The sequence below is a fragment of the Mchenga conophoros genome, linkage group LG5 (genome assembly GCF_057382185.1).
Source record: "Mchenga conophoros isolate Kocher_MC1m ecotype Shallow Benthic linkage group LG5, M_conophoros_male_GT1.1, whole genome shotgun sequence".
In the NCBI taxonomy this organism is placed as follows: Eukaryota; Metazoa; Chordata; class Actinopteri; order Cichliformes; family Cichlidae; genus Mchenga; species Mchenga conophoros.
Genome location: NC_140530.1, coordinates 21,486,555 through 21,512,388, shown reverse-complemented (window position 1 = coordinate 21,512,388; position 25,834 = coordinate 21,486,555). Strand labels below are relative to the sequence as shown.

General features: G+C 40.7%; 1 protein-coding gene across 2 annotated transcripts in view; it reads right to left on the bottom strand.

Moving 5' to 3' along the window:
• Window positions 1–25,587, bottom strand: part of LOC146574485 (inter-alpha-trypsin inhibitor heavy chain H3-like) — a 31,587-nt gene extending 6,000 nt beyond the window's left edge. Inside the window, exons 1-17 of one of the 2 annotated variants that reach the window (XM_085274161.1) lie at window positions 25,430–25,587; window positions 24,647–24,807; window positions 24,415–24,519; window positions 23,947–24,109; window positions 23,740–23,850; window positions 20,878–21,006; window positions 20,639–20,755; window positions 19,176–19,344; window positions 18,969–19,079; window positions 18,610–18,791; window positions 18,321–18,500; window positions 18,104–18,225; window positions 16,857–17,089; window positions 13,305–13,379; window positions 12,898–12,948; window positions 11,364–11,396; window positions 10,265–10,297 (exon numbers count right to left, since the gene is read on the bottom strand). In XM_085274161.1, the coding sequence (XP_085130287.1) occupies window positions 10,265–10,297; window positions 11,364–11,396; window positions 12,898–12,948; window positions 13,305–13,379; window positions 16,857–17,089; window positions 18,104–18,225; window positions 18,321–18,500; window positions 18,610–18,791; window positions 18,969–19,079; window positions 19,176–19,344; window positions 20,639–20,755; window positions 20,878–21,006; window positions 23,740–23,850; window positions 23,947–24,109; window positions 24,415–24,519; window positions 24,647–24,807; window positions 25,430–25,501 (2,047 nt within the window). In that variant the 5' untranslated portion in view covers window positions 25,502–25,587. The remainder of the gene's footprint in view (window positions 1–10,264; window positions 10,298–11,363; window positions 11,397–12,897; window positions 12,949–13,304; window positions 13,380–16,856; window positions 17,090–18,103; window positions 18,226–18,320; window positions 18,501–18,609; window positions 18,792–18,968; window positions 19,080–19,175; window positions 19,345–20,638; window positions 20,756–20,877; window positions 21,007–23,739; window positions 23,851–23,946; window positions 24,110–24,414; window positions 24,520–24,646; window positions 24,808–25,429) is intronic. The other variant, XM_085274162.1, reaches the window with a different exon arrangement.
• Between the last annotated feature and the right edge of the window lie 247 nt (window positions 25,588–25,834).

Genomic DNA, 25,834 nt, shown 5'->3' with positions numbered 1-25,834 from the left:
AGAGAATAATCAGAGTAATATTAAAACTAGCTAGCTGCCGCCATTGTTGGAAACTGAGCTGGCCTGCGCTATGAATTCTGGGACACAACTTCTTCTTCTTTGGGGTTTAACGGCAGCTGGCATCCTTGTACATGCAGTGCTGCCATCTTCTGTTTCAGTCCGTTATTACACTCTTAAATCTTATTACTGCGTCTTTTCGACTATTAAATCAGTCGTCGACGATTTTGATAGTCGACGTAATTGTGACTAGTCGACTAATCGTGGCAGCCCTAGAGAGAACCCACACAAACATGAGAAGAACACACACACACACACACACACACATATATATATATATATATATATATATATGTAGATAGATAGATAGATAGATAGATAGATAGATAGATAGATAGATAGATAGATAGATAGATAGATAGATAGATAGATAGATAGATAGATAGATAGATTTAAACCATAACAATTTTGGGAAAATCAGATGTGGTTGAGCAGAAGAAAAAAAAAATCTGATAATGTAAGATGGAATGAGTCTAAAAAATTAACATGCATTTATATAGAACTTGCTGACAAGAAAAAATATAACTGTGTTTATAAGTGAGAAGTGAGGGAGCAGGTGAGAAGTGACGGAGCAGGTGAGTAAGTGACGGAAGTGACGGACAAGGTAAGCGACTCATGTTGTAACTGACGTCAGACGCCGGAGATTTTGGCGGAAAATTAAAGCAAATGGTAGTTTAGATTTGAACAAATTCATTTAAGCTTCAGCATTACCAAATACACTTATCAATTGTCTTATAACTAACACTATTTGTCTAAATAATCTCCAACACCCTGGAGAACAACGAGGAGAGTTTAGAGACTCTCCAAGATTACATCGATCAGTGCTTTCAGGATCTCGTGATGAAGAAGACCCCGTGTGCAGCTTCCCCGGCCAAAGCTGAGACGCCGTCGTCGAAAAGACAACGCCCGGCAGATTCCCCCGGCTCAACATCGCCAGCCGGCAAAGATATTGCCGACATATTGGAGTCAATCGACAAGCGATTGTCCAGTTTCGACGCAAGGCTGTCCTTGGTGGAGATTCTTCACCGAGAATTTAAATGCTTGCGAGAATCCCTGGAGTACAGCCAGCAGCAGGTGGAAACGCTTGCTGCTGAAAATGCCACACTAAGGGAGTCGGTGAAATGTCTCACAGATAATGTTACCCAGCTCAATAGAGAAAAAAAAAAATAAAAGAAACAGTTATCGATCTACAAGCTCGTAGCATGCGTGATAATCTGGTATTTTCTGGTATTCCAGAAGCCGCTGGAGAGGACGCGGAGACCACGGTAAAAAGCTTCATCAAAACCCACCTGAAGCTGCCGGAGGACACTGTGAAGAACATCGTCTTCGATCGGGTACATCGCCTCGGCCCCATTCGGGCTACGGCCGGGAGACCACGTCCTATCGTGGCCAAATTCGGCCACTTCAAACAAAAGCAACATGTGAAAAGCCGCGGCAGGGAATTAAAAGGAACGGACTTCAGCGTGAACGACCAGTTCCCCAAAGAGATCTTGGAACGACGCAGGGTCCTCTTCCCAATCCGACGCGGCTTCATCCAGAAGGGCTCCCTCGCTGTCATCGCTGTGGACCGGCTGTACGTGGACGGACAGCTCCACCGCGACCCCAACATCACTCCGTGGCTGTATTAACCTCACACCAGATAAGAATCAGCTACACCATTTCCCTATCCACTCACACTAACTTGCATTAACATCTGTTTAACTTACCAGTATCAAATCACATCTTAAAGTGTGATTTCATAGCAGAATTAACACCGTCACTCTCCGTCAGTGATTTAATTGGAATGTTTACGTTTTGTTTCTGTTTTTTTTTTCTTCTCGGTTTTTTTTTTTTTTTTCCCCTCCTCTCTTTTCCCCCTCTTGGTTTTATGCTGCTCACCCCTGTCCTTGGTTTCTTTCTTTATTCCTTTCACTGCCTCGATCACCTGCTTCGACACTCATCCACAAACATCCTTTATTTCGACACATACGCACCATGCGCTCAACGGCAGCACATTTACATCAGTCAGACAGCGCACACAGTCATATAAGATACACACACACTTAAGCCAAGCCTACTCATATTAGTAACTATGCATACACAAAGTCAGACTCAGGGAGCATCTCGCCACACATTTTTTCTCTCTCTCCTTCTCTTTATTTATGAACAAGTGACGTATTCTCTCCACCTGTCTAAGCGACGCACACAGCATACATCCCTAGTTATACACAAACATCTATGGGTACACTGAGGTTCATTACATGGAATATAAATGGAGCTGGCTCCAGAGAAAAGAGGTTAAAAATATTTAACCAACTCAAAAAACTACAGGCAGATGTTGTCCTATTACAAGAGACCCACAGACCTCTTAGAGGTTCGAATGAACTTAAAACACCTGAGTTTCCTAATGTGTTCTCAGCTTGTTATAATTCTAGACAAAGGGGAGCAGCAATTTTAATACATAAAAATATTAATTTCACAGTACTCGATACAGTTATAGATCCAGAGGGCAGATTCTTAATCATTAAACTATCTATACGTGATAAAAAGCTATGTATTGCAAGTGTATATGGTCCAAATGTTGATGATCCCTCATTCTTTCACGGTTTTTTCAGTGCACTCTCTGAACACTTAGATGGCACACTTGTTCTTGGAGGTGACCTCAACCTTGGACTAAATGAAGACATGGATAGGCTCAATACAGCGGGAACTCAGCGTAATTGGCAGTCCACAAATATAATCAAACAATATATGAGCGACTTTGGTCTTTGCGATGCATGGCGCTCCCTTCACCCCACCAGTAAGGAATATACTTTTTTCTCACATGTCCATCACTCCTACTCTCGTCTGGATTATTTTTTGGTCAGCAGCTCACTGCTGAACGACATTTCAGACACTGAGATTCACCCTATAGCTGTCAGCGATCATGGTCCTGTATCTTTAACACTAATGCACAAGAATAATACTACGCCAAGAAAAAACTGGAGATTTAATATATCACTACTTAAAGATGAAGACTTTATTAAATATTTTAAAAAAGAGTGGACTTCATATTTGAACTATAATGACACTCCCGAAACATCAGCTTCTGTTCTATGGGAAGCAGGGAAAGCTGTGATGAGAGGTAAAATAATTTCTTTCTCATCACATAAAAAGAAAAAAGAAAACAAAAATATTCAGGAATTAGAAAAAAACATCAAATCACTAGAAGAAGCCTACGCGTCCCACCAAGATCAGGAAACATTGAACAAAATACGCAAAACAAAACTAGAATTAAATGAGATAATTGATAAAAAAACAAAATTCTTAGTACAAAGACTACGCCTACAAAATTATGAACATGGTAATAAATCCGGTCAATTTCTAGCAAACCAGCTAAAAATAAATAAAGAAAAAACAACTATATGTGCTGTTCAAGATTCATCTGGAAACACATTATATGAACCGATACAAATAAACAACATTTTCAGGGATTTCTATAAAACTGTCATGGTCCTGGGTCGTTGACCCAGCGTTTTGCGTTTTTTCTGATCTGTATTAGTTAGGGTTAACCTGAAGTTTGGTGTATTGTCAGCCCTACCTGTGTCTGTCCTTGGTGCTCTGTTCATGTCCCCGTGTTGTGTTGTACATCAGTCTGTTTCCTGTTTTATTTTGAAGGCTCGTGTTCTGGATTTCCTGTTCTGTTCTGAAGGTCTGTGTCTGTTGTTATTGTGTTCAGCTTGTCTCCTCCGGTCCCCAGGTGTATTAGGTTCAGCTGTTCTTCCCTCCTGTGTGTGATTACCTGATTACCTTGTGTGTGTATATTTAGTGGGTGTCGGTCTGTGTTCGTTGTCGGCTCGTCTGCGTTCATCCATGTATCACTGCGTTAATCTACATTCATCTGCGTTCTATGGTGTTCCTGTCTCTGCGTCTCTCTGCCCCGCACCCCTTTGTATGGTCCCAGGTTTGTCACTTAGTTTCTCCCAGTTTAGGTTTCCGTTTGTAATTACTCGTGCTTCATTGCCTGTTTTTGCCACTACCACCCTGTAAATAAAACGTCACTCGTATCATCAGTTTGCTGCAGTTTGGGTCCTCCTTTTCCTCCACACCACACGGCTCCCTCCGCCAGCCGTGACAAAAACGTTGTATTCACCACAAATAAACCCATCTAAAAAAGAAATTGATCAGTTTTTGGACAACATAACTCTTCCAAAATTATTGGACACTCAAGCAATGGCACTGGATTCACCACTGACACCAGGTGAACTCCAGGAAGCCCTGATAAGTATGCACAATAATAAGGCTCCAGGTCCAGATGGCTTTCCTGCAGAATTCTACAAAGAATTCTGGTCGATTCTAGCACCAGTTTTCTACAGAACGTTGTTGGAAATTAAAGAAAAGGGCAGACTTCCATCAAATATGAATTCTGCAAACATTAATCTCCTGCTAAAACCAGGCAAAGACCCTGTATATCCCTCAAGCTATCGTCCAATATCCCTTATAAATGTAGACCTTAAAATAATCTGCAAAGCTCTCTCAAAGAGACTGGAGAAAATAACCCCCCTCTTAATTCATCCTGACCAAACTGGTTTCATAAAAGGTAGGCACTCATCAACAAATACACGTAGATTACTTAATTTGATAGACTACTCATACAGTAAAAACCTAGAAACTACAATATTCTCTTTAGACGCAGAAAAAGCATTTGACAGAGTTAACTGGAAATTTCTATTTGCAACTTTACACAAATTTGGTTTTGGATCCTCTTTCATAAACTGGTTAAAAATATTATATAATTCCCCAACAGCTTGTGTTAGAACAAATGATCAGACATCCTCCAGCTTCTGTCTCTTGAGGGGCACCAGGCAGGGATGCCCACTCTCCCCTTCACTATTTGCAATTTTTATTGAACCACTAGCAGCAGCAATTAGACAGAATTCAGTAATTAAGGGCATAAAATGCAAGAACGTGGAATATAAAATCAGCCTTTATGCGGATGATGTGTTACTCTTTCTCCAAAATTCACAAACCAATATCTCTGGGGTGATTGAATTGATAAACTCTTTTGCAAGAATATCAGATTACTCAATTAACTGGTCAAAATCTACAGTCCTACCGATTAATTGCTCCTTCCATAATTCCTCTTCTACACCACTGCAATCGGGAAATATAAAATATTTAGGTATTAATGTTTCTCCCAAGCTTGCAGATCTAACTAAATTAAACCATATCCCACTTTTAAAGAAGGTAGAAGATGATCTGGCTAGATGGAAATGTCTACCCATATCACTCATGGGAAGGGTTGCCGCTATAAAAATGATGGTCTTACCAAAAATAAATTATTTATTCTCAATGATCCCAACTAAACCGCCACAAGATTGGTTCAGATCTCTAGATTCATGTATGTCCAAATTCCTTTGGAAAAATAAACCCCCACGTATAAGCTTAAAAACACTACAAAAGACCAAGGATAAAGGAGGACTAGAACTGCCTAACTTTCAGCACTACTTCTTAGCCAACAGGCTTCAGTTTATCTCAGGATGGCTAAAACACACCCTCTTAGATGAACCTTGGCTAGATGTAGAACAAGCACTCTGCAATAATCTAGAGATCTCAGCCCTACCATTTATCAGCTCAAACATCCAACGACATGAATGCTTTAAAAGCATCAACATCAGCTCTTCTCTGACAGCATGGTGGGAGTTTCTAAAATTGACGGCGTCTTCATTAATCCCATGCAAACGTACACCTATCTGGAACAACCCTGACATATTACAAAACAATAATATGATAAACTTTTCAGATTGGAGTGATAAAGGAATCAAATATTTAGAACATATACTAGAAGGAACAGAATTTATTTCATTTGACGGACTAGTTACACAATATGGGATCAACAAGAAAAGATTTTTAGAATATCAACAAATTAAATCCATAGTAAAAAAGAAATTTAAACCGGGTCAAGTTGAACTACAAACACCACCAAGTGTGGTTCAATTTCTTACTCTTAAACCCCCCAAATTACTATCCAAAATATACAGAATGCTTTCTAAAACAGATGAATCAATATCACTTCCTATTGCAAAATGGGAAGCGGATTTATCAGTTAACTTAGACCTAAACTTCTGGTCTCAGATTTGCTTAAAAACCTTTCATCTAATTAGAAATCCCAGTCTTCAATTAATTCAATACAAAATATTACATAGAGTGCACTATACAGGTCATCGGATGTTCAAGATGGGCTTTTCGTCTACCAACAACTGCTCACACTGCCAAACCAATTCACCGGACAATTATATCCATGCTCTTTGGTTCTGTCCACCAGTTCAGAAGTTTTGGCGCGAGATATGTGAAGACTTATCGAAGTGTCTGAAATGTAACATTCCAACTTCCCCCTTAGTGTGTTTGTTGGGCAGCTTAGATAATGTCACTTCAGAAAAGAATATCGCCCATATGGTTTTCACTGCCCTATGCATAGCCAAGAAAACAGTCCTCATGAACTGGAAAAATAAAAATAATCTTAATTCTAACCAATATAGAAATTATCTATTAGATTACATTAGTCTTGATACAGCCTCTGCCACCACATCAGATCAATTGCTCTGGGCTCCTTTGATCAGCTCCATCACCTAGTGGGGGTGGGGGGTCATAGTTTGGTCCCGCCTTCACTGTTGTGATTGGTGTGGGGGTAGGGACAGGCTTAGGGCGTCGGGGGGTTCCCCGGAGGCATCTTCCTTGGGGGGCTCAACCCGGGGTAGCGGTCATGTCCGGTTAGGGGCTCTGTTGGCTCTCTGGTGACTGTTTCCTCGCGGCTGCGTGCAGCGGGGCTAGGGGAGGGTCTGTGCTGACGGACGTGGGTTACTGACCTGGTAGCCTGGCTGGCCCTGGGTGGGTCCGGGATGGGCGTGAGGTTCTGGGGGCGCTCCGTCTCTGGGCTGGGACCCGAACCGGGCCTCGGGGGCTTAGGTCCTGGTTGGTGTGTTGCCGGGGTTGTGGGCGGGTGGGTGCATGGGGGCCCAGCCCTGGAGCAGGGTGCCGCCGGTGCGTCGAGCCACCTGGGGGGCTCTTCAACTGGTGGGGGAGATTGTCACATCTTGCAGGAGCTTTCCTCTCCTCAGGAGCTCCCTCTGCAGGAGGGGGAGATACAGGAGAGGTGGAGGAAGATCTCAGCCTGGGTGTTTATTGTCTTATGTAGTCTGGAAGATGAGTGGATGGTGGGGTGGGTGCAGTTTTCTCTGTGGTGGGGTTGGGTGGACTGTCCCGGGCTCTGTGGGGCCGGGCGGCGCTGCTGTACTGGGCCCGGTCTGGATGGGCCTGGGCCCCCTTTCCCTGGCGGGTCGCGGAGTATGGGGGTGCCTACTGGGGTCAGCGGGGGAGCTGGCCCCAGGGAGGGGTCACTTGCCCCTCCCTTCCTTCCCTCCCCATCTCCAGCTGCCTCCCTCTTCCCGCTCCACCACAACCACCCACACATGCAGGGCCTTGGAGTAGGGGTATGTCACCAGGGTGCAGAGGAGGCCCCCCCCCCCCCCCTCTGTCCCCTTCTGGCTGCCCCTGCCTCAATTTTATCCCACAACTTAGACATTCACATTACTCACACTCTCATTACACATACATATAGGATCTTCGGGGTGGGCACGATACACGGAGTCCAAAGTACCATCAGGGTGTACACCCCACCCCTGGCATCGTTGCCCACCTCTCAATTTTAAATACACGTAGACATTGAGGGCTAGCAGGAGGGACCATGCGCTTACCTGCTGCTCTCTGGCAGGTAGCTCCATGCCCTCCTGGGTTTTAAATGCACCTTAGAACACACATGCATCAACATTACAATGAGCGGGTGGAGGGAGGTTTGGAGTCTTCTCTCACCCCCGTTCTCTGCGACCTGCTGGAGCAGGGGGGCTAGGAGGAGGAGTTGGCCGTCCGACTGCGGTCTGGAGTGTGGAGCCTTCCTGCTGCTGCGGAGTCGGGGCGGTCTGCCTCCCCCCACCGCAGGGAAAAGGGAAACACCACCTGGGTCTGGGTGCAGTTCCCCCCTCCAGGGGCGGGGGCACCTAGACCCGGTTTGTAGAGTACGCTTGGGGAGTGTGATCGTGTGTACAACGTCTCTTTATGTCTGTCTCCACGTTGGTTGAGTGTGGAGTAAGTGCATATGAGAGCATGAGGGTGGGAATGGATGTTTGTATCTGTGTGTGCCTGTATGTCTGTGTCTATATGTCAGGTTGGGTGTCAGGCGCCACCTCTCTGGGGACATCTCAGGCCCTCCAAGGTTTGGAGGCCTATCTCCCCCTACCACCACTTCCCCTGCCAGTGGCGGACCCCCTCAGACATCGGTGCGTTGGTGGTTCTTTGTGTCCGGGGATGGGCGTCCAGGTACACACCGGCTCACTCCTTGGCGGCCGCTTATCGGGGCCTGGAGCCTGGGGCTCGCTCGGGCCACTTCGGAGGTGGGGTGCCCCCGGCCTCTCGGCCTGGGGCTCGGTCACTCAGGCGCAGCTGGCTGCCGGCGGAGCTCACGGGCGCGTCACTGCAACTCCCCCTGGCTTCTGCTCCGCGGCTGCTGAGTGAGCCCTCATCTGGGACTCTCCTCAGCTCTTTCCGGGACAGTGGCGCAGCTGCCCCTCTGTTGGTCTTCCTTGGTCTCTTGTGTTCTGGGGGCCTCTGGATGTCTGGAGTTTTGATCTCCTCCACACCTGCTTCACGCCCTGGAGGACGGGGCTGTGGCCCCCCCACACCCTCTAGCAGATTATTACATGAAGGAACCTTTTAAAAAAACAAAAAACAAGCGCGTCCATGCTCACAGGTGTACACACGGGTGATCACACCCACAAACTACACCCTTTTTGGCTCCTACCTCAAAGCACACTGTGTTCTGTTGATCTTATGTGCTGCACAATAATGTTTAACATTTAGTATTTACTGTCATATTCCCATATATCATTGTGATGTTGTTTATTCTATTACTCTTGTTCTCTTCTGCTTGCTTTCTTTTTTCTTTCTCAGCAGGTGATCCAGGTGATTGATATATGCATTTTTTTTCTCTGCCCGTTCTGTTGGTTTTTGTTTTTTGCCCTTCTCCCCCGTCCTTCTTCTCAGCTGTTTCTCTTTCCCTCTTTCTTTCTCCCCTTCTTTCCCCCAGTCAAGTCTGTCCCGTATTCAGTAAGTGAAAATAAAATAAACAATAAAAGGTGAATCAAATGGACCATTACGGCAAGGCTGGGATGGTCAGTTTGGTAAAGTAAATCCGTTGGGCATCTTTCTTTGCCTTTAGACAACAATTCTGATGGCAAAAGAGCCAAACGGGACAGGCCAAAAAAAAAAAAGAACTTGCTGACAACATTAGTACAGCACTCTATATTAGTCATGTTTTCTCACAGTATCTAGTTTATTAGTTAGCATGCATTTATATATTGTGTATTTATAATGAATAAGTCAGTACAAACTTTAGTAGTAATTATGTCTTAATAGAGCACCTGCATTATGTGCCACAACATACCTCAATGTTGCAAATCATGAATGCTAATGACTCATAAAACAACAAAATAATGAACAAATTGATTAATTAAAATTAAGAAACATATTCATTTATATTTATATATAAATAAACCCAAAGCAATCGTGACTAAAATAAAGTTTAAAAAGAGGACAAAAAACCATCTTGAATCTACAAGAAAAAGTATTGTAGATTCAAGATGGTTTCTTGTAAAAACACAATAAAAATAGAATATTGTATGAATTGATATGTTTTTTTTTATGTAAAATGTTTCTCATTAAGAGTCTGTTTCTGTGTTAGGCCTTTTTGTGTTCCCATTTTATTTTTGTAGTCTTTTGTCTATTATGCTTTGTATTCAGCTTTACTTCCCTTGTCTTATCCCTGATTAAGTTTAGCTGTGCTAGCCTTGTGTTTCCATTTTACAATGATTGCTCTCAGTGTCTGGGATAATGTTTGTTCATTGTTGTGCTGCACTGCTGTCTTTAGTGTTTATTCTGCCAATTTGTTCCCAGATCCTTCCTTGTGTTTTCCCCATTATTTCTAGTGCTCTATACTGGACTGCCATTTATATAGAGCTTACTGACAACAGCCTATGTTACTCATGTTTTCTGCCTGTAACTAGTTTAATAGTTAGTACAAGTTTAATTATATTGTATTTTTTTGTATTTACATAGTTAAGATAGTTAATTTATTTAGTACAAACTTAAGCAGGAGTTACATCATAATAGAAAAGCTGCAATATTTGTCACATCATACCTTGACGGCCAATATTCTTTCCTTTTAAGATTCCTGAAATAACAAAAACAAATTGATAACATGAAATTAAGAAACATGTTCATTTATTACTTGCCAAAATAAAGCAATAAACAAGGTCCCTTTTTCTTGTCAATTCATACACGTTTTTCATTCAATTCAGTGCAATTCAGATTTATGTATTGACGTTGAATACATTTAAACAACACGAATTACATACACCAATATTTAAAATCCTTATGTTGCATATTGATTTAATAAACACACCCTGAAACTAACCCATGCTTTAAATAAATAAAAACACGTATTATATTGAATCTCAAAACTCAGTGTCAGGTTTGTAGTGATGGGAAGTTCAGCTTTTCAGAGAGCTGGCTCTTGTGACACGGCTCCCAAACGGGTCTTAATTTATTATTATCTATAGCCTCATATTTTAGCCCTACTTGGCAAAGATGGATGCTTTGTGTGTTTATAAAACCTTTTGCATTCATTGTTTTTATGAGAAGCCTTATAATTGCCTAATTTTGTTGTTCTGTTGCAAAAGCAGGTATTCTTACTTTTGTTTAATATTTTCATGAAAATTTTCATTTTAATTTAACGCAAAAACAAAACACTGCAAAAAAGTTTTTTCACATAACAGAAACAGAACCAAACTCAGTAGCCGAACAGTATTTCATCAGTGTAGGTTGACATTGCAGTGTCTCCTCTTAGTTAGTTAGTCATCTGCTTCTTCTTTAAAGTGCAGCCAGTTGCTGCTTTATTTATGTGTGTCAATCATATTTATGTGTTTTCACACTCTTCTCCTCGACGCTGTCTACCATCTCACTCACTGACTGAGGTAGGGACGTGCGGAACGATCCAGAAAATTCGATACTTTTACGTTTGAATTTTTACGTTTTACACTCTGTAATATAATATCTTAAAAATGAAAGTTTAAGCAAAAAAGTCAGTAATTTCCAGTTAAAATGTTAATGAAAAGCTCTACGGCTGTGAATCCTTCATCAGAAGAATAGACGTTAGGAAACCCAGTAAACTACGCATTAACAACCTTAAGCAGCAATTACATAATATTAAAGCAGCTGCAGTATGTGTTACATCATACCTTGTATGGCACGAGTACGTGTGTTTGAGATTCCTGAAACAACAAAAACACAAATTGATAACATGAAATTAAGAAACATGTTTATTTCGATTTATATATAATACTTAACTAGCCGAATGGCCCAAAATAATACACAAGGTCCCTTTTTCTTGTTCCCACACAGCAAGGAGGTCTGGCCCGGATCTGGTATCAAGCCGGCACTGCTGACCGACCTCTGGCATGATAGGACGTATGTCATCCAGACATGGGCCAGGCCTGGCAGAGATGGCACTGTCTATGTGATGGCATGGCATCGATTGTGGTTTGGGTTCTGTGGCCCAGGCTCATAGAAAACAGGTCTTCCCTGGATCCAGCATCAAGCTGGCACTTCTGACTGACCGGTGTCATGGTAGGGTGTTTGTCAACCAATGTGGGCGACCTCTGGCAATGTTGGCACTATTTATGTTCCTATTTTCCTATTTTAGTTAGAAGACCCAAATGCCATGTTGCAGCCAAATGCCATGTTGTAGCCAATGTTTCAAGTGCAGGTTTGACAGGTTTGTGAGGAAGCACTCAGTTTAGAGAAAGTGTGTGATTGGCTGAATGTGGCCTGTTGTATGGAGCATTTTGAGTAATCTGGGAAACTAGAAAAGTGCTATATAAGAGTCAGTCCATTCACTTATGAACAGAGTTTTGTCATGTTACTTTTGCACTGTTTTGCATGTTCCAGGACATTATTACATGGCTTGATTAAGGTACACATTAGGCCGACATCTGGGGCCAGACCTGAAACTGTTCTGTGCAGTGTGTCTACAACTGGCCCATGGCTGCACACAACTTACACATGGCCCACATACCGCAAAGAATGACGGCCCTTTGGTGGCCCAGACCAGGTTTACCAGAGGTTGTCCACACATGGGCCAGCACAGGACCACCAGTGTGTCTGCAACTGGCCTTGTGCTGGCCTATGTCTGGGCCACATCTGGCAAACCAGATCTGGGCCACCAAAGGGCCGTCATCCTTTGCGGTATGTGGGCCATGTGTAAGCACATTTTGTGGGCCAGATCCGGGCTATACCAATTTTGCTATGTGGGTTGATTCAAACATGTTTTTTTTTAGTAAAAATGTGTTAATTCAATTCATTGCAATGCAATTTAATGTATATATTGTTAAATTTCAACAACAGTTGCTTCACAGCACTGTATATTGTTAGATTATTCACACAGGTTTTGTCTTACTTTTATTATCCTTTTTTTTTAATCATTAGAACAACTGAATTAGAAGGTAGTTCAGTTTCTTGAACATTGAACTTATAGAGACTAGAGTTTGAGAAATCTGTTAAAAGCTAGTTTTAAAAATGACTGAATTAACTGAACTTCTCAGAGAAGTCATAATTTTCAAGAACTAAACTTATTTTTCTGTTCAGGAATGTGAGTTAATTATGTTACCTTGGCATTAAAAAATGTTTTGGTAGTTACAATTCTGTTAATTTAGAGCAGCCGTTACATAAACCTTGCATTGGGTGATGGTCTAATAAATTTGTTTAGCACTGTACCTGATAAACTGTATCCTCCATAGCCTCCAATGGATTGTTTGTTCATCACATCTGTGATTAGAAACAAACAGTAACATTTAGGAATCTGTTATTTTCTTTAAAAAATGTTTTAGGGTACGGTACAGTTGCCAATCTATGTCTGTGTAGGTTCGCAGTCATCCAGATCATGATAATCTAAGGAGACTGGAAGAAAAAGTTACTGGACTTCTTTAAGTTTCTTGAAGACATTTCATCTGAGTAACGTCTTCAGTTCTAAAATCAAATGGTGGATAGTCCCAGATAGTTAAACCCTATCGAGGTCGCTTAAGAGGACTATGTATCATGTGACTCATCACACAAGTGTGAAAAAGGCATGGGTCATTATCACTAGAGGTTTGGGGTGAAACCATTGTGGCATCTAACCTCACCTGACGCAAGATGTGAGTGATGGTTGAGTTGCCTGGAAACGGGTCTCCATACTGGATTGTCGTGAATAACCCCTCCTGTTCAAAGATAGTTGTTGACAGTGAACATAAATGGCTGCTTTCATTCCTCTTTCAGATTATCTATTGTCTTCTCCTTCCAAAATGTGAACATTGGTATCCTCGACAGAGTGACCTTTGACCTATAGATCCAGATGTACAGCCACGTCTTTTCCTGTCAAGGTGGTTCTTCTGTGTTGTGCATTTTTTAGAGTGGGTGTTGAGATTCTCCAATGTTGAGGTCAGTGTTTGTGTTCTACCCATTATTCCTAGTGCTCTAGACTGGATAACCATTTATATAGAGCTTACTTACAGCAGTCTATAGCTGTGTCCCAAAACATCGGCTGCATCCTTCGGAGGCCGCATTTGAAGGCCGATTACGTCACAGCCAGGCAACGAAGGCTGTCCCAATTCGTCGACTCCTTCAAATGCGGCCGACAAATGCGTCCTTCATTTCCCCGAATTTGAAGGATGGGTCGGGTGTGTCCTTTGTGGCCCACCATATCCCAGAATTCATAGCACGGCCCAGCCAAATTTCAGCTGCCAACAATGGCGGCCGCTACTGAGTTTTAAAATTAGTCTTATTAATCTTTCTGGGTCACAAAATAAACTTTTAACATATTTTCAGGCGAGAAAGTAGCTGTGTAAACATCAAATATCTGCTCGGTTTATCAAGACATCACATATTTGCAAAAGTGTGCCGACGTTTTCAGAGACGTCTGTTACCCACCCGCTCGATAGCAAGCCGGGGGGGTTCAATGGTCACTCCAGCCGGCGAGAGCAGCGGACTCCCGACTTTTCAGACCCCCGCTCTTTCGCTACTCAGGTTAAACATGATATATAAGTCACTCTGATAACTTAAAAATGTAATTTTTTACCCTTTTTCTGTGTTTTATTTGTTCCGGAGTAAATCGGTTTGGCTGAGATCAAAGTTATTAGATTAAATAAAACTTTCTTAATAATTAACTTTATTAATTCCTCCGGAATTTTCACAGAGCTGAATAAACGTCAAACAGAAAACTGATTAAACAGAAGTGTGAGACAGGCGAGAATTTACGCCAGTGTCCTGTTATATTTTAGATAGCAAGGAGCAGACGGACGAGTTTATTAAACTCCACCGAAACAGCGGTAATGCAAATCTGAAGGCTAGACCGTCCCATTTCACAGCCTCGCACTTCCGGCCTTCTCGGTCTTCGAAGGACCCGGCCCACGTAGACCGCGAAGGCCGGGTCCCCCGAAGGATGCAGCTGACATTTTGGGACACAGCTTGTAAGTGTCACAGAAATGGCTTATGTATAAAGAAGTTTAATAGATGGTTCCAGCAGTTAAAATGTTCTTGCTTGTACGTTTCTGTGGTCAATATTGTAGTTTTGTTACACCGCTATTATCGCGAGGTTTGGGCGTGATAGTATAGGCTGTGAGCCCACGTTTAATAATCACGCTAAGGAGTCCAGCGAGCTATCTGCAAAGGCCGGGTTAGTCTACCAGCTGTACAAGGCATTTGTCATTTGCCATAACTGTATTGTAATATTGTGAAAATTTGTAATGTATGGTGTTCTAATTATTTTATGTTTTAATTTAGAATGCACAAGACTGTAAAGGTATTCTTTTAGGACCTCCAAAGTGGCAGGTGGCCACGGGGTAATTTTTGTTGTTAAAGCACAAGTGTTACTTTTGATAGACTGAAGCGCTTAAAGCCTTTGTGTTTTATGTTTGTAGTTTTCACGGCGTTCAATAAATGCAGCGAAGCGCCCGTCTTGAAGAAGCTGTGCCTGTGTTGTCATTTCGGAGTTACACAGCTTATGTTAGTCATGTGTTGTGGGGCGTGGTCTGCGGTGCTGGACGCACCTGCACAGCATCCATAATCACACCTGCTGTGTTAAAACACAGTGAATTGGGGTTTGGGGCTGAGTTGTAAGCTGCGTTGAATGTGGTGTGATGTGCAATATAGATGGCTCTGAACGACAATCTCTGGACCCGCTGTATCACACTGTTAGGGTGCCTGGGTCGTCGACCCAGTGTTTTGTGTTTTTGGTTCTTTGATTTTGTTTATTTCATTATATTATGGGTTATAGGTTTATTCTTAGTTCAGGTTTTCTGTGTGGGTTTTGTTAGAGTTTTAGTGTTCTGGTTTTCTGTCTGTTATCCATAGTTGCTGTCTCCCCGGGTCAAGTCTGCATCTCTGTGTTATGTTTCCTGTTTTACTTTGAAAGTACTTGTCTCATGTTAATGTCTCTGGTTTTGCTGCCTTTGTCTCGTTAGGCCTGATTTGCCCCAGCTGTGTTTCCCTCCTGTTTCCCATTCCCTGATTGCTACCTCTGTGTATTTAAGCCCTGTGTTTCTCTTTGTCTGTGTCGTGATCTACCCTCATCTTGCTGTGTGTTCTGTTTGCGTAAACCTATTTTGTATTCTCAGTTTTGTTATCCTTTTAAGTTCAGCATTAAAGCTGTGTTTTGTAGTTTACGTTTGTCTCCGGAGTCTGCACTTTGGGTCCTTTCCTGCCTGCACACAGCCATTTCATAACACACACCATATCATGTTTTCTAACAGTACCTAGTTTATTAGTTAGTATAGGTTTACTTATATAGTGTATTTATAGTTATTAAGTTAGTACAACCTCAAGCAGTAATTACATCATATTAAAGCAGCTGCAGTATGTGTGGCCCGGATGCACTGTCTACATTGGCTGTCTCTCACCCTTTTTCAACCCTCTTTCAGTAAATATTCTCAGTTGTGGTTATTATGTGTGAGTTTTGATGTTTGAAGTTTAGAACTTTTAGTTTCTTTTCTTAATTTTTGTAATCATAGTGATGCCTCTGTTCCCGGTCTGCACTGGTTAGTATCTATCAATAGTGGTCCAAGGAAGGAACAGTGGTGAACCAGCGATGGGGCCATGGGCGGCCTAGGATCACTGAGAAATGTGGGGAACAAAGACTGGCATGTGTGGTTCGATTTAACAGATGAGCTACTGTGGCTCAAAGTTCATCCTAGCTCTGATAGAAAGGTATTACAATACTCAGTGGATGGCAGTTTGATGCGCATTGGGTTTTTCCTTAACTTGACAATGACGTTAGTCTACTCACCCAGGCGACTACTAGTTAATCAGTTAATCCAACCCTGCCAACTGCATGTCCTTGGACTGTGGGAGGAACCTGGAGAGGACTAGGGCTGCCACAAACGATTATTTTGATAATCGACTAGTCACCAATTATTTTTTTGATTAGTCGACTAATCAGATCATACATCCATTGGACATAAAACGTACAGCTTATTGCACCAGCATGCATCTGCTCTTATATAACTATCATTAGCTTACAGCTTTAAGCGTTTAAGGTATGTGCTAAATAAAAATAAAGACAAGATGATAGTCAGGGCATGGCAGTTTGATGCATATGTTTTTTTTCCCCTTAACTTGACAATGACATTAGTCTGAGGGCTAAAAGTAGAGATTATGAGGCATTTCATTTATTTCAGTCTTTTTGTGTTTGTGATACTCACCAAATGAACCGCGACTACTAGGAGCCAAATATTGTCTTGAAAAGGAGTGATCTACACGGGGCTGCCATCTCTGTGGTGTTTCACCTTCCTTTGGTTTATGAAGCACATCTGTGTTCTCTCCTGGAGGCTTTGTGACCACCATAGATGTGAGAGGAGTCACAAAACTGTACTTCAGTGACAGCTCCAAAGCCTCCTTCTTTACTTTCTCTTTCTCCGGTCCCGATAACTGAAGCCTGTGCCACAAAATATTAAATAAATATGAACATTAAGAAAGAATTAAATGTGCACTTGATAACTTCTGCATGTCCTTGGCCCATCTTGAGTGTTTTTAAAGTACTGCTGTATAGGTGGAATTTTTAGAAAATGGAAAGATTAGATTTTGTGATTCTAATCATAAAAATTGATAAAACAATAATTTGTGTGTAATATTATCACACAAATGGTGACAACAGTGAGTTCATGTGCCACACTTCTTTTTAAAGCTGGTCCTCATTTCCAGATCAACGGAAAAATTTACTGATACATTCAATAGAATGTAAAATATAGGTTTTTAGGTCATCGGCTGCCTGCTAATATGAAACAAATTTTCAAGACAGGTTAGCCTCAAACAGAGCTATGCAATTTGAAATGTGTTTTGTTTCTGTAATGAATCATTTCAGTCATGACTTGTTTACTGAACTGTGTTTATGGTAGTTTTCATGATAGAATCTTTTACCATTAGCTACTTTCAGCCACTCCCTTATTCACAAGCTGGTCCACATTTTATGATCGGGCAGCTTTTTATCATCATCATCACCATCATCTTTATTTATAAAGTACTTTAAAAACAACCACAGGTGACAAAAAGTGCTGACATTAGAACTAAATAATACAATTAGATGAGGTATAAATAAAACCCAAATAAAAGAAGGAAAAAAGTAAAATAATTAATTAGTTAGTTAATAAATGGTTTAATTCAAAGAGAAACTAAGTCTCACTACAGTCAAAAGCCAGCTTTTTATGCAGCTTTTTATGCCAAATACCCCAAGGGATTTGTGACTCCTCTCAGAATCAAACCTGGGGTCTTTGCTCCTTAGAAACGTGTATAAAGCTGGTCAAAATAAGGAAATTACTGTAAATATGTTACCTCAGGGAAATTATTAAATAACTTTGGCCTTTTCTAAAAGCCCAACTTTATTGTACATTTGACCATTAAATAAACTGTTAGGAACAGTCAAATGAGGAAAGATGGCATATATCATACTCACTCTTTGTCTAGTAGCTGCTTAACTGTGAGGTACGCCCAAACCCTCTGGATACGGTCATCAGACACTGTTCCAGTGGATTCCACGGTTTTATTTGATTTAGAGAATATTATTCTTCTATTACTCTGTAACAATTCAAATGCAATGTAATGTCAGTATAGATACAGGGAAAACAGTTTAAGAAAATGACAACTGATGAGTCCTGCAAATCTATTTTTACCGAAATGGCCACAACTTGAGGGGTGAAGGTTTCAATATTGTTATCTGTGATCTCACCGGCCACCACAATCTCAGAACCATTATAATACTGGCTGAAGTTAGTCTGGGTTAGATTGGTCCCACCAACATAGATCATTGTCACGTCTGTTAATAGAGGTGTGGCCACCTCTTCATAGAAACCCTGTTGATATACAATGTGGACATTATACAAACTATTCTTGTTTTTTCTTTCAATCCTCTGCGATTTTTAAATCACATCATAAGAGTATTTACTGTATAAGGAAAATTACCTTCAGCTGTAAATCAGCATCAGAGTCTTCATATATCCGCCGTGCCACACCATTATTTTGCAGCGACATTTTCTCAAGGAACTTAAAATCAACATCAAAACCAAAACCAAGACAGTACAGTGGGAATTTGCCTGCAATAGCTTGTCTTACATTTGACTGAATATTCTCCAGGTTTGTCACCCCTGAAAAGATGCAAGATATACCCAGATAGAGTCAGAAATAACAGTCTCAATAATGCTAAAAAAAAACTTGATAAAAAAGCTTAAAACATATAACTAAATTAAATACAGTGTTTAATCTAATCCCCTATTTCTTGAAGTATTCTTGCACATTTATGTAAATGTGTGCTTTATTATAACCTGAGGTTGGGTCTCCATCTGTAAGAAGTATCAGAATAGATGCTGAACCTTCTCTGCTATGATCATTCAGCATACGTGCTCCTTGCAACACTGCTTCATTTATATTTGTGGCTGAAATTCAACAACAAACAAACAAAGTTTCAGGCCAGACATTTTTCTGTCAAGTGTTCATATTCCATAATATATATGTTTACTGCAACTCCTCACATCCTCTAGCTTGTATATTGCTTGCAAAGTTTTTGGCGCTTTCCAGGTTTTTGCTGTTGGCCTGAACGAGTTCTCGCTTCCAGTGCAAAATGTTGCCATCAAAAGTGATCAGACCAAAGTGATCATCTTCTGCCAGATCATTCAAAATGTGGATTAATGCAGTCCTAGTCTGGGCAAAAACATGTTACATTTTTAAAGTGATTTAAACATATTGCATGTTTTAGAATTATAGAGTGAAAAACCACCACAAAAGTATTGATAAAAAGTTCTTTCCCTTTTCCTGATTTCATATTTTTTCCATATTTGTCACAGTTGCATGTTAAAGATCATTAATTTAATTTTAACATTAGACATAGATGACCCAAGTAAATGCAAAATGTAGTTTTTAAATGATCATGATTTAAATTTAAAAAAATTACCTGTACCTGTTTCCATGTGTAAAAGTAATTGCTAACAAATATCAACAAACAACACATCAAGCCCTAAACTAATGAATCTTGAGAACACCTGAGAGACAAAGTTACTGAGATATATCAGTCTGTAAAAGATTATCTGTTTGTGCGTTGAAGCTCAAGCATACTAAAATTATGCCGCACGACAGTGGTCCAAAACACACAAGGAAGTCCACCTCTGAATTACTGAAAACAGAAATATATGAGTAAAACAAATAAACAATTCATGTCAGGACTTAAATCCCTTTAGATGCTTTGGCATGGCCTTAAACTGACCGTTGTAAACCCTCAAGTGTGGCTGAAAGAATTCTGCAAAGAAGAATGGTCCACAGCAATGTTAAAGACTCAGTGCAAGTTATCTCAAAGACTTGATCGTCTTTATCAAATCGAATTTAATTACTGGAGTCCAAGATAACAAAACAAACTGGAAAAACGTGAACTAAGCAGGCAGGCCGAACACATGGCAAGAAAGGAGGGAGAATGTGACGCTGAACAGAGGGAAACACAGACACTAAATACAAGAGAGAAAAAGGACAAAGAGGAAACACCCGAGAAACACAGCTGGCAACTAATGAAGCAGACAAGACGGGAGAGAAGCAAAACAGAACATGACACACAACAACAGGAGACTATCAAAGTAAAACAGGAAGTACAGGGAAAACACACACACACAGGCAGATATCCAAAACCAGAAACACTAAGTAAACTCAGGAGCATAAGCATACTAAACTAAACTAAGAAATAAACGATTCAGAGAAGATTGAAAAACCTCAACCTCAAAACAGTAAAAACAAACCACTGGGTCAACGACACAGGTAACCTAACAGGCGATACTTTTGGAAAATGTTTTTTCCAAAATAAATAAATTCATCATCATTTAAAAACAGCATTTTGTATTTACTTGGGTTGTCAGTATCTAATACTAAAATCACATAAATCTAAAGCACGTTGGTGTGATAAAGATGCAAAAATCAGGGAGGAGGGCAAATATAGGCCCTTCAAAGAATTTACCTGGAGTATTTTTCTGCCACTCATTGAGCCACTCTGATCAATAACAAAGACGACATTTTTTGGCACTCGAGGAAGATCAGATGGAGCAAAGTGATGAACAAAGTATCTGTCAGATTTCTAAGGAGCAGTGAGAAGAAGGTTCGTTGGTCAAAAGATAATTTAAGGAGCAGAAAAATATAATATTAATTCAGCATTTCTTTTTCTCTTTGTGTGTACATTGATAATTGACCAGGTTTTACCTTGATGTGTCCTAGTCCATTGTCCCTGTTGACATCATAAATAATAACTAGATCTCCATTCATACCCTGATCACTACAGCTGTCACACATCTTCTGTTGGTCAACTGTTGGATAGAAATACACCCACGCCTGGAAACAGAATGAATTTAATTCTTTAGACTCATGAGAGACAGAGAGGTCAGTGATTTTAATTTCTGTTTACTTGATAAAAAAAAAAAAACTGTGTCCTTTCCTTCCAAACCTTTGATTGCATTCATCTGAAAGGTGAGAATGTACAAGCTCAATTTCAAAATATTCTGCACAATGTGTAAGATCTTAATATAAACAAAACTTTCAGACAACTTACACTCCATATTAAAGAATAAAGGTCAGCAGCTTAAAATTCAGTTTTCTAACAAGTCTAATTATACTAAAAAATATTTAGGTCTGACTGGTCATAAAAAGAGAAGCGGGGAATTTCAGCAGTAAAGATGGTCTCACCACTTTCTCAAAGACTGTCTAGGAAACTAGACAGTTATAATATGATATATTAAAAGATTCAGAATATAGAGAGATATGTTTTTACTCAAGGACCAAATGTTTGAATCAATATTTTATCATTGTCCATTCAGTTGGCACCACATCTAAAATAGACGAGACTTTGTAGTAGCAATCCCTGCATGAGCTCAGGAACACTTGAGAAAACCATTGTCAGCTAATATGGTTTGTTGTTGTATACACAAATAAAAAAAAATCAACAAGATTGTGAAACACTTATTTCTTATTTAATTTCTTATTTGAATTTCTTATTTCGTATTGAATGTGGACTGACGTGATAAGAAATGCAACTGCCATGTACACATGACATGGTTAACTTGTGTATTTGTACATTTCTGTGTAGCTTCCACCATTTAATCCTTGCCTCTTCCTTCCCTCGCTTCCTCTTCCTGATTTTCAAAGGCATCCTACAACCTATCATCCTATCCTGATAGTCAGTGTTGGGACTAACGCGTTATTAAGTAACGCGTTACAGTAACTACGTTATTATTGTGGTAACGAGCACGGTAACTAGTTATTATGCCAAAATCAGGAACGCGTTACTCGTTACTGGGATTTAGATAGGGTCGTTACTCGTTACTTCGTGTGGTGGCTATCGCGGAGCTTCCAAAGATTCAGTAACATTAGCAAGTGGTGGAGGCAGCAGGTGGATGAAGGAAAAGGGAGGCAGAAGGAAAAGAGACCCGAGGCGGCCGCCGGTCCAAGTAACTTCAGGTAAGAAGTTATGACCTGCAGTCTCTCTGGGTCAGATATGAACCAAGTTTAGGCGGAGTTTATTTTCGTTATTCTGACTTTTTCCGTACTGCGTGCTAGCTAGCATGACGGAGTTTCTATGCAGCTGGGTGGGTGCTATGAAGTTAATGATGTTGCACTTTATTTTGTTCATAAGTTATTAGAGTTGCCAACCGTCCCGCCTGGTATTCAGAGAAAATATTACGCGTTTCTTATTACTGAGGTGAAAAGGAACAGTTTGTCCCGTAATTCAGCTACAATGAAAAAGGCACAAAGCTGGAGTTATTCTGTGTCTTTGCTGCACAGCTGCCTCTTCTTCTCTCATTCTCCCACCTCCCTCTCCTGTTTCTACTTCAATCATGAAAACTGATCAATGATCAGCTGATCGGCTCTCTTGTTTGTTTATCGCTCACTTTGCACCGAAAGAGGAAACCAGCGGATGTCGCGGTAAACAACAGCAGCACGTTTAAGCTTGATCAGCTGTTGTTAGAATTTATTTAATATTAATTTCTAGTATCAGCTGATGTTTGCTGGAGCCACAGTTCAAAAAAGCTGCTGGTCATGATGTCGGTTTGGTTATCTGGTGAGAGGGAAACATGAAGATGAAACCAGGAGATGTCCTTACTGGATCATCAGAGCTGTGATGGAGAAACAGGTTTACCTTTTTGGTGACATGAATGAGTTGAAGGGAAGTTATGAACTGTTTCTGAGAGACAAATAACCCCAGGATCCTTTTTTAGGTAGCTGACAGCTGGTAACTGTGCAGGTGCGGATCTAGCAAAGTGTTGCCAGGGGGGCATGTAGGGCATTAACAGGGAGAGGTGGGCACAAGGAAATACTTTTCTTTCTTATTATCATTTAAAATGTCTAGCTTTTAAAAAATAATTATCTGAATCTTACAACAAACGATTGATAGATTGATGCATATATACCATCAAAACAGTGTACATCACTGTCACAACAGTGTTTTCATTCAAAGGCTTTAAGATTTTTCCTATAATGGTGGGCCAGTCTCTAGTCAAAATACCCAGCCCAATTTTCTGTCCCAGTCCAGCCCTGTATGCAGCTCATCTGCAGTCTGGTGTTGCCTACATCTTCCTATTCAGAAGGCAGAATTTCAGAGTTCTGAGTACAATCGAAAGCACCACGACTGCAGTTTTTGTGTTGGATGTAAAAGGCGCACATGACTCTGTGACGTAGGCTAGAATCATGGCAACAGTCAACGACGGTCCAGGTGTGGGATTTCTCTCGTGGAAGTATGCACATTATCTTTTCCTTTCTATTGGTAGGTGGCACAGTGCACTGTGGCAAGTAAGCAAGCTAGAAGACTGGCAACGTTATGGAAGAAACACATTAACAAGAGAATTCTGAGTAAAACCAAAGTTACTTTCCCTAGTAACTAGTTACTTTGAAAGTAACGAGTAACTTGAAGTAACTGAGTTACTTTTGAGAGAAGTAACTAGTAATGTAACTAAGTTACTATTTTAAAGTAACTTACCCAACACTGCTGATAGTATCTATTTTATTGTCTGTTGTGACAGGACTTAGGTTCACTTAATGCTTTACAAAACTGAGATTTCCAATATACGGTACCTCTTTATCTGTGTGTGTTTTAGTCATGGCATTAGCGAGGGCTTTGGTGCTCAGGCCTCCTTTCACATCGATGAAACTGAAGCCAGCTTCCTCTTGAATGTGCACGTCCACCTGGTATTAAGTACAGTAAATATAAGATCTAGTCATGGCTTACCTCAGCATTGTTCTCCTAAACAATCACCGAACAGATAGCAATAAGACAGTCACCTTGAAGTCACTGACAGGCTGCATGGGTCGAGCATGAATTTGCAGCTCGTACTTGCCACGTGTTCGTTTCATTAATTCCTCATATGTGAGTTCAAAAGTGACCTTTTTGTGAGCAGCCACAGTTACAGAGGTCTTAAATTCCTCCAGAGTCCTTCCTACAGAACTATAGCAGAAACAATAATCATTTCCTTAAATAGAATGTCACAGCAGGTTATTGCTAAAATGAGAACATTAAAAAAACAGAACAAAAAACCCCCAAAGTGGGAAGAGGGGACATCTTCCCACACCCTTGTTTCAAACACCCTGCCTGTGATGGGGGTATCCAGGAGATTTGTGGTGTGCTTTGGCTTTGTCCCAGTTGGTCCTGTTGGACTTTCACCCTTTGGCCCATGGATCCCCCCCAAAAAACTTGTTTTGCGTGACTGAGAATTGTTTTTTTTATGTCAAGTTATGACTGAACTCAAATACCTGACAAGTCCAGCACTTTCACCACGGGACACAGCTTCAGAGTACTGTTGCTGAGCTTGCTCCTTAGCTTTCACAACACCATCATAAACTTGGCCATCGATAAACCTGGAGGACCAAGAGAAGCCCTGGTGTAAATACACACTATTGAGTATCCTGTAATTTGTTTTTCAGTATAGAATTCTTTATTTGCAAATGTCTCTGGATGGTTACACATTATTTTAACTTCACACACATTCGAAATTTACTGATGAAGGCATTCTTGGGAATCCGAACATGGAATTCAATTTCCTTTGACTCGTTCATACGATTGGCCACACGGCTTGTGATGACAGTGGTGGCATAACGACTGGTCACTGTGGAGTTTATGTGAAAGCTGTAGATGTCCCAGTCATCCTGAGCAAACACAGGAGGCACATTTTTAAAAAAGTGGCTTAGGTGATCTTATTGGTTGACCAAAGGTCAGATGTAAAAACAGATGAAAAACAATGTGTTGGTGGATGACATCAGTGAAATCTAATTGGTTTAACTGCAGTAACACCCCATTCTTTTTATTTTTCCTCTAGTTTTAACTATTACATTCTTTCCCTAAAGAGTTGATTTCCCAGACCGACTGGGAAACAGAATTTTCCAAAGTCAGAATAATATTACAATATTTAAGTTAAAAAAAGAATAGACAATAAATATTTACTTAATGGGACTTGGCATTTTTAACCTTAATTTAGAACTTACCAGTGCCGTTATCAATAGCAAGCTTTAACTATTAAAGTTTGCTCAAATTTCCTTTTGACTTCGACCCAGAGCAAGAATAAAGTAAATATGCAAACAGAGATTGATCAAAATTCCTTCAATTCACAAGACATTATGCGATCTTACTGTATATTAGTTAGCTAAAGACTTTAACCTTTTATTTTTGCCTCCTCAACATCCGTAATGCAAACATGCACACACACACATTTTTTTAGATTTTGGATTCTTGAAGTGGTTCTGTGGCCCTTTTTAAGTATTATTATCTTACCTTGTTTGGCAGTGTGGAGGCCAAAGACAGCAGCAGTCCAAAGAGAGTGATTTGCACCACACTTCTCTCCATTATGCCTCCTACCAGAGTGCAATCAAGGCAGCTGAAACTGCCTTTTAAACTCAAACAAGGACAGCACTGCTGTGTAAATATTTTTAATATTTAAAGAGCAAACTCTACTTTCTGTCCTCTTCTGCCAGCAATAACAAACACCCCCACACACAAACCACTCCTCCAACAAAGTGATTTTCCTGCAGTTTTGTGAGCTTTAATGTTGACAGATCGGTGCACTTTACCAGGACTTTGTTACCACAACAATCTTTTCATTTGTGGTAAGCCACAGTGTTCTGATAAAGATACATGAAGACAATTTGACTTTGTAATTATTGGTGAAACTGAAAGAAT